Source organism: Lepidochelys kempii, chromosome 8 (genome assembly GCF_965140285.1).
Source record: "Lepidochelys kempii isolate rLepKem1 chromosome 8, rLepKem1.hap1, whole genome shotgun sequence".
Classification (NCBI taxonomy): Eukaryota; Metazoa; Chordata; order Testudines; family Cheloniidae; genus Lepidochelys; species Lepidochelys kempii.
The window spans coordinates 84,451,793-84,461,013 of NC_136387.1; the positions used below are offsets into that span (position 1 = coordinate 84,451,793).

General features: G+C 45.6%; 1 protein-coding gene across 2 annotated transcripts in view; it reads right to left on the minus strand.

Moving 5' to 3' along the window:
* ACADM (acyl-CoA dehydrogenase medium chain) overlaps positions 1-8,611 on the minus strand; it is a 38,290-nt gene extending 29,679 nt beyond the window's left edge. For both annotated transcript variants that reach the window (XM_073357315.2, XM_073357314.2), the window contains exons 1-2: positions 8,499-8,611; positions 2,743-2,839 (exon numbers count right to left, since the gene is read on the minus strand). In XM_073357315.2, the coding sequence (XP_073213416.1) occupies positions 2,743-2,839; positions 8,499-8,522 (121 nt within the window). In that variant the 5' untranslated portion in view covers positions 8,523-8,611. The remainder of the gene's footprint in view (positions 1-2,742; positions 2,840-8,498) is intronic.
* Between the last annotated feature and the right edge of the window lie 610 nt (positions 8,612-9,221).

Here is a 9,221-nt window from a genome sequence, read left to right on the forward strand (position 1 = left end):
CTCTGTAGGCACCACTCCTGCAGCTTCCATTGGCCGCGGTTCCCCATTCCCAGCCAATGGGAGCTCTGGGGGTGGTGCTTGTAGGCAGGAGCAGTGCACGGAGACTCCTGCCGTCTCCCCGCCACCCAAATGCGGCCGCTTCTGGGAGTGGCGTGGGGCAGGCAGGGAGCCTGCCTTAGCGGCAGCCCTCCTGAACCACACAGCCAGACTTTTAGTGACTGGAGATCGCGATCCACTGGGAGAGTCTCCAGGATCGACCAGTCGATCGCAATCAACCGGTTGGTGACCATTGGCTTAGACCCTCCTTTCATAAGATCAGCTTGTCTTCCCAGACTGAAGGATGAAATCTAATCTCCTCTCTACTTCTTTTATGCAGTTACAGAATATGGTCCCTTAGCCCAGAAGGTCCCGAGAGGCTTATCTTGGGGTTCCTTTGTCTTTGTAAATCCTTGGGCCTGCATCTGGCCCAGACTGCAAACATAGCCTGTCTCCAAGTATATCCATTGTTTTTTATGCTGATTGAATTGGCCTGGAGGCATACAATACACAGTGGACAGCCAGAAAGATAAGTGTTTACTACCTACTTTCTGCCTAGAATCTGTTTATTGCCTTCTAGTGATCTGTCTTAACTTTTGGAGAACCCAGGGGATACCTATAATCCGATATACTGTTGTGACCTCTGTCAGTTGGCACCAAGAGGTTTCTAGGTCACAGTGGGGGAAGATATTTTAAAAAATTAATTTATTATCAAAATGAATAATGCAAGGAACACTGTACTGATTAGAACAGAGAAAGGGGGATGAAGAAAGTGAGGGCTTGGTGGATCCCTGCCCCCTAATTCCAAGGTTCCTGACATATTACACAGTATATAGGGCCTTGTCTTTAAGCAACAGTCTTCTACACAGAAGATTCAGACGTTCCAGATGTATTTTCTTTGTAGGTTGCTCAACCAACTACTAAATATTTATTGCAATTGCATCTACACAATCAAAGCAAGTGTGTTAGTCCAAGTATCTTAAACATTTAATACCTGACAGAAAAGCAGTGTGCAAGTCCACAAGGGGCAGGCTTGCCAATGGATAAAGCCTGCAAGTATGTCATATCTTCTAACTGACAATAGCAGCCAAGTGGGGAGTCACAAAGGCGCTAGTTATAGTCATTAGCAGCACATGTGATCACTCCCCATCTGAAGCAATTGAACTTTACCCAAAGATGACCTGGAAGGTCAAAACTTGGGGGCTGGAGTGCTGGATCTCTCACGAGATAGGCACTGGCTATGTTTGAAGCTTGTCCTTGCCACCTAGTATGTGCCCCGAGGGTGATATTGAGTTTCCTTAGGAGAACTGTCCAAATGGGATGCCGTGGGCTAAGACATTGTTTCAATGGATTAGACACATCTTTAAACAAGGGTAGATGGGGCACGTCTTGCACTTTAAGGAGCAAATTCTGCAAGGTGCCTTGTCGCCTGATGTCAGGAAGGGCGATGTTAGACGGAATCGGCAGCAAGGCCAGGATGGGCAGTCTCATGGTACCTGTTATTAAACCTATGGTTTCATTCTGCTGAGTGCCTATTAGTCCTGTGTGAAAAGAGCTGAGCCATACTGGGAGAAATACCCTGCTATAGAATAGCCCAAGCAAACCCGGAATTTTTTAGTGGGGTATAATGCAGTTATGTTCTCATCATATACTCCTTGTATACCCTGCTTTGGCAGGGGAAACCAAAGCTGAAACTAGCAGGCCAAGTCTTTCAGACCCCGGCCAGCATGGACCCTCAAGCGATCTCAGCGAACCAAATACTGAGCAGTCCCAGTTCAGCTTAATGTTAACAATGCAGCAGAAATCAGGTATTTTCAAAGCAGTATATCTCATACTCTTCCAAATATCTAGCTACTGTCTCTCCAATAACGACACTTCAATTATAATTATGTGCTCATATCAGGATGAACTCATACACCTGCTAAATTATTTGAATTTATTACGCCATTAGACTACAGTGCAACATAACCACTGAATAGGTAGTAAGTTGAAAAGTTAAGATGGTTATACTATTACAGGAAGTCCTTGTTCAGCCATTTTCATCTCAAGTTAAAAGGATGCCTCTATTTAAAGAGTTCATATAAACTTGATGTACAACACTTCAAAGAGACAAACTACAGGTCCAAAACATTGTCAGGACCAAACCACTACTATATCTTTCTTATTACTAATGAAAACTACACTAACAGATGCAGAGAATCACACTTCAGTATGTGGTTACAGTTACAGAAAGTGACCTGAGCAGACTTTTGAAAATCTAAACTGCTATAACTTAAATTACATCTAAACTACACTCTTTCAAATACAAAGTCTTAAAGGAGCATGAAAACTGTTATATTTCAAAAGAAAGCCATTTGAGTTAGTTATTCAAGGGCAGAAAGATTCCACCACAGAAGAACTCCAAAAGAAGTTGAGTTTTCTTTTTTAAAATCCAACTCCACATACATACACACACGGGTTTTCTGACCTGACCAAGAGAGGAATTTTGGCTCTTAAAAAATATTTTTTAAAAGAAAGATAACAATAAATGAAAATAGGGCTTTCATATGAAAGTGTTTTCTCAACCTGAACTACAGCATCACCCTGCATTGCAACAATACGGAACACATTCCTGAGCTACTGAAGGATAGTTACTTTCTCTAGACTGTAACAAATTTTACATATAAACTGCTTAGCAACATTTCTTCAGACCCACAGACCACTTACCAAAACTAAAGCCAGCTCCAGGTTTAATTTGATGTGACACTTCAGCAGCTTGACTAGATTGTGATCTCCAGCCACATTGAGCAATGCCTCGAAGCACCTGTTTAAAATAAAGGAATAGGAGATTTAACATGCTCACAATGCAAAGCTTCTTGGAGCCTTAAGAACTACAGGAGTGGTTTAGAACACATTAAAATTTAAATACAGACATACATTCATCTTTCTAAACACATACTGCATCAAGTGTTGCAAAATAATTATAAGTGTTTTTAAAAGTTTTAGCTATTTTAGGTCCTGATCCTGCAATGTGTGTAGCACATGAACACAAGACTTCAGTGGGGCTGTGTGTGGGTCCAGCAATGCACTACATGTTGTAGCACTGGGGCCTTGAAAAAAGAAAAGAAAAAAAGTGTAATATAAGCATTGATTTTTTTTTCCTCCTGTTTTAAATTAACCTTTTACATGTATTTACAACCTTAATGACAATAATAACAACATTCTGCCTAGAAATCAGCATCTGCCAGAATATATTGTTTGGAAAAATCTCAGTCTGAGGAATTCATGGAGCATGCGTTGTTTTCTGTTTGCTTTTTTTGTAACGAACTACTGCCCCAGATGGCTAGTGATCTATGGTCACTTTGCTCCAGAAGTTTGTGACTCAACAGTAAATACGGAGTTTATTTTCCTCTCTAATGCTGATCATTGACTTTTTCCCTTCCATTTTTCTTCTGTGCTTCTTACATTCTTTGCTTCTTAGGTGATGGGAGGTATATTGTTTATTATATCTTAAGGCATGCTGTGAAGAGAAGTACAGTGCTTAACCACCACAAGATTCTACTATGCAATTTCTGCTTAAGACTGATGACATAGCTCCAACATTTCCCCAAAGAAGAAACACACACAGATTTTTCAGGGGTTTTCTTTTCTTTTCTTTTCTTTTTTTTTTGGGGGGGGGAAAAGAGCTGGGGGTGAAGAGGGGAGAGCAGCAGTGAACTGGATCAAATGAAGCATGCACAGTGTAAATCAATTTGATAAGTCCAGCAAAGTAAGTGTGAGCTGGTCCTCAGTTTGGTAGTTTAGTGTTCAGACTTTGTGTAAAAGTCAATTCCATGAGACTTTTAAGAGCATACTTTGCAAACAATATTAAACCCACTGAACATTTCTTTGAAAATACAGTTACATATGGAACAATGAATTTGACCAAATGTAAGTTACTTTCAGCACTGTATTTCACCTTCCAAAGAAGTCCCTCCCTTTACTGATATCAAAGATAAGCTGAATGTAAGACAGCATAGTGTTTCAATAAATGACATAGTAATGACAAGTCATCTTTAAAGACTATATAAGGACATAATTAGACACTTTCTTAGTAGCAAGGATTTTATTTTGGCTAAAAGGTCCATCATTCTCTTGATAAATATAGAAGAAAACACACGATCTGTCAGATATGCCTGGACACAGCATAACAGTCACATTAAAATGTTTGATTCATGAAACTAATGCAGAAAACACTACAATAACTTCAATGGAGACTATGGCAAACAATTGTCAAATCCCAGAAAGCAGACTGCTCGTTTGATGGTAGAAGAAACACGTTGGGGCACAAAATTAGACTAGCAACCAGATTGAAGATACAAAATGAAGTTCCACTGGATCAAATTTTCTATAAAAACTGCCTCCCAAAAGTTACAAGTTAAAATAGCAATGGTAGTCATAGAGCAACTAAGAGGTATACACAAGGAAAAAATCTTTTCTGAGGTTTTCTTGAAAATAGATGGAAAGTTTTGAAGGTAAGGAGATACAGGAAGACAACTTCAGATGGCAAGAGAAGAGAAGCAAGCTATAGTATACTTGAATGTTGCATAACCATCTTGAATTGGTAAGTAAGCAAGTTATTAATCATTCCCTAATTAATTCCTCTGTAAGAAATTATTTGATTACATATGTTATAAGTCCTCACTCTTTGAGTAGGAAGTTATGAATTCTTGGAGGCTTTATCTTTTGGATAGTGTGTTCAGTTAAAATGTGACAGTTTGTTACTTCTCAAACAAGCATAGAAAATTTTATAGAAAAACAATGCTGCCCTTATCCCTACCTTGAAAAAAGGGGAATGGGGGGAGGGAAGTTATGTCTACTATGAAATAAATGGTGTACTTCACTTTCTTATATTTCTGTCTATGTGCCAAACGACTGCTATGATTATTGATACAGCATACAAAATCATGCAAAATTGTCTAAAAATGTCTAAGTGACAGATGTGAAACACCTTAGGGACTTGGATCCTTCAAAATTTCTTGAATTCAGTGTCACTGACTAGGACAGTATACTGTATTATATCAGGACAGCTGTTTTTGGAAAGGCTTTTTCTAATTTTCATCTTGCCAAGAATCTGTAACAATTTCTTTCGGCTGCAGTCCTTGTGGCAGTCACTCATGCCTTTTGGGATCTAACGGCTTTGTTTTGGCTAGGAAAAGGGATTGACTTTGGGTTGGGCTTAGCTTTTACTTAGGCTATAACTCAACCTGCTAAAATCATGCTAAACACACTAACATGCATCTAGACAAGGAAAAGCAGTCAACTATAGTTTAGACTTACCAAAACTATCTTAGCTAAGCCCACCCTGTACTCACCCTTTTTCCTAATTAAGACAAAACTGAGTAGTGGAGTACTACTATGCGTTTTACATAGAGGTATACCTTAAATCAACCCAGGGTATGTCTACACTACAATGTAAGCCCAGGCTCAGACTGAAGATTGAGTCCAATCCCCTATTCCGTCTACACACAAATCTCTCAGATTTACACTCGGACCAAGGCTTCTGGGACCCGGGGGGAGAAGAAGAGCAAACTATGGGCATGAGTCCCATCAGTGGCCTCGGTGCAGTCCGGAAACCTCATTCTCTACAAGTTCATGAATATTTTTATGCCCACCACCTTACAGTACACCATGTGCCTCATTGCCTCAGAAACCTCCACCTTTACTCATAGTCGACTTTCCAACATCAAACTGGTTGGCAACAGATCTGAGGCAATATGGGGTAGCCAGGTTCCAGACAGTTATAGCAACCTGCTTCTGGATGGCAAGAGCTCCCTCATGCAGGTGTCTTTATGCCTGAGGGTCAGGGCAAGCTGCTCAAAAAGCTCCAGAAATGTAGCTGTCTTCATCTGAAAGTTCTGAACCCACTGTTGGTCATCCCAGATCTGCATGATGATGTGATCCCACCAATCTGTGCTTGTGGCCCTACACCAGAAGCACTGGTCTATGTAGGGAGCATAAGCAGCTATGTTGAGTGTATTGAGCAGTAACAGTCAATATGAGTCTGCCATCCCAGCATACTCTTCCTCCTCTGCTCCATCATAAAATCTGTCACGTGTCTTTTATGGGTCAGAAAATGCCACTAAAATGTCCACCAGCACCTCTCAGGTGCTCCACCCTCTTCCTGACAAAGGAGTGAAAGTGCACGCAAGCAAAGTTCTTGAAAAGGGGTCTCCTCCATGTTGCTAGGCAGGATGTGTTGATGGGCTGTTCAAACTTCCTGTAATGTGCAGGGTGGGCAGTGAAGTTTTCCCATAATGCACCACACACAAAGGGTTAGAGTGGCCACATTTCGGGAGGGCACTAGAGAGTCTGAGATATCGTTGGTTTGACTCAGGTCTGTGTGCTGCAGAGTGGACATCAGAGCCCGAGGTTTGAGCCCCAGCTAGAAAATTGTTAATGTAGGGTTAAGAATTATTATAGATGCTCAAGCCCCAGGTTCTCTAACACAGGTCAGCTAACTCAAGGCCCACTAACCCTGGGCTTATACTGCACTTACACTCCACTGCAGTATAGACATACCCCCAGAGGCTGAAGCTGGTGCAGAATTGGCAGGCAGCTTATTATGTGGCACAGCTTGCTGCCAGTACAGGACATCAGCTTTCCATGTTCTGCACTTGTTGCCTATTAGCTTTGAGGTGAACTTTAAGGTGTTAGGGTTGATTTCTTAAATACTCAATGGCATGGGACTTTTCTCCCTGTGTGACATTGCTGACTGTGGCTGTGGCAGACGTGGTCAAGTTGGTATAAAAGAGTTGCTGCCAGGAGCGGAACTCATATACAGAACTTGTTTACCTTGGAATACCTAAATTTGTTGATCATCACAGTCAGCTGCAAGAACCATCTATTTACCTAGGATTTCAGAGTGGCGGGGCTATAATAAAGGCTGATAATTGTGGATAAGTAGCTGCTAGTTCAAGTACAATTTATTTTCTTGAATAGAACTATATTTTTAATTTCTAGAAAAAGTTATTAGAACCTAGCATAAATTCTTTTTTACAGCACTATAAATCAAATTAAAATATAGAATTAGAGATGTATATTTAAGGAGATCCCTCCCCATCAAATATTTTTCAAAAATTCAAAGCTTTGTTCTCTTATTAGGCATCACTTCTGTTTAGTCTGAAGCAGAAGTTATGTTTATTCATTATTTTTTCCTCCAGTGATTAGTCTCTTGGACTCCTCTAGCATTTCCCACACCAGCAGAAGAGCCTCAAGTTGTGTAACACATGCTGGTAAACACTGAGCAAAAGTCAGAGAAACAGCATTTTGGAAGTTTAACACCTGAACTGTTCAAACATTAATCTGTCTCAAATGCTGAGGCACAAACACAGAACAGGGAAAGAACTCCAGGGGTCTGCATTTCTTTACTCTCCAGTGCCCCTGCTCCACAGGGCTTGGCTTTAGAAAGCACTGTCATTTCTAAAAGCCACACTCCGGAGAAAAGCAAGAGGCCAGTTGAGTGAAGGCTTCTTGCACGATTTGTTAGAGCCAGGTGTAGAGGGGGAGAAGAATAACATGGTCAAACAGCAGTGTACATTCTATCCGGATGGTGCACACATACACACACCCAGCCTAACCCTGGGCTCTGTCCTCTTTCTCCCCACACTCAGGGACTAATGATGATTCAAAGGACTCCAGCGTCTTCCACATTCCCCTCCACAGTTTTTCCCCTATACCTGGGACCCCAGTGCCTCCCTTCCCTTGCCTTGCCTTCTGCCCCCCAGCATGAGCCCTCCCTTGCCTGAACCTGACCATTTCCTCTGCCCTGGTGGCTCTCCTACTTCAAGGAGCGGCCTCCCACCCCTCCCTGCCCCTGGTGTCACTCCAGCCCCTCTGTCTGGGCCCCAGAATCTCTCCCCGCCACCATTTCCTTCTAGCCTAGGCTCTCATCACCACCATCTGTCACCCCTTGTGAGCCACAACACACATTTGCAGGGGCCCCCACTGCAGGCTCTGACCTTTGCACCTTCCCTCAGAACCGACCACCGTGTGCGCAAGCCTGAGCCCCAGGTGCTCCCCAGTAAACCCCATTTCCCGAGCCGCGATATGTCTCCCGTCCCGCGGCCGGGGTGACCCATGCGCCCCCCGGGGCCGCCCCCCGCTCCTCCCGCGGCCGGGGTGACCCATGCGCCCCCCGGGGCCGCCCCCCGCTCCTCCCGCGGCCGGGGTGACCCATGCGCCCCCCGGGGCCGCTCCTCCCGCGGCCGGGGTGACCCATGCGCCCCCCGGGGCCGCCCCCCGCTCCTCCCGCGGCCGGGGTGACCCATGCGCCCCCCGGGGCCGCCCCCCGCTCCTCCCGCGGCCGGGGTGACCCATGCGCCCCCCGGGGCCGCCCCCCGCTCCTCCCGCGGCCGGGGTGACCCATGCGCCCCCGCCGGGGCCGCCACTGCTAGGGCCCGCATAGCCCCAGCCCCACCTCCGGGCCAATTCCTCCTCCTCACCCGGGTGACCCTCAGCGCAGACATCTTGACGGGCGCTGCCACCGAGCATAAACTGCCCCCGCAGGCGAGTGCTGGTGGCCGCCGGGCCCCACTTCCCGCGGGCGGGGGCGCAGAGCGAGGGGCGGTGCCAGCCAGCCACTGGGCGGGGCTAAAACCTGGGCCCGTTGAACAGCGCGGGGGCGGGTCCAGAGTTCCGCGTTCAGCCTGCAGCGGAGAGGCAGCGGGCCTGGGGGCCAGCCAGGGCTCGCCCCGGGCCTGGAGAAAGGCAGCGCCCCGAGAGCGACGCTGGGCAGCGGGGGGAAGAGGAGACTGTGGGTGAGAGGGCCAGGCGTGGGTGGGGGTCAGGTTCCGGAGGGGCTTACCTTTTCAGGGGGGTCTGAGTCGTCCTCCCCCCATGTTAGCCCTGCCTGTTTTGGGTGGGGAGCTTAGAACAGGAGTGCATTCGGGGCATGCACCCACCCACTGCATGACTGCTGGGGGTGCGCAGCTGAGAACGGGTATGCTTAACACACACGGCTCAGACCCTCCTGAACTGGAGAGTGGAGAAGGGAACACCTGACTGGCGCAGTTCACACCTCTCACAGCTGTTGTTTCAGGCTATATTCATCTCCATGGGGTATTCTCTGTCAGAGATGAAGCTCAGCCCTATTGTTGAACCGCTCCTTGCTGCTGTCAAGTTGCCGTGTTTATGGGTTCAGAAGCCACGGCATTAAGGGGTCTCCC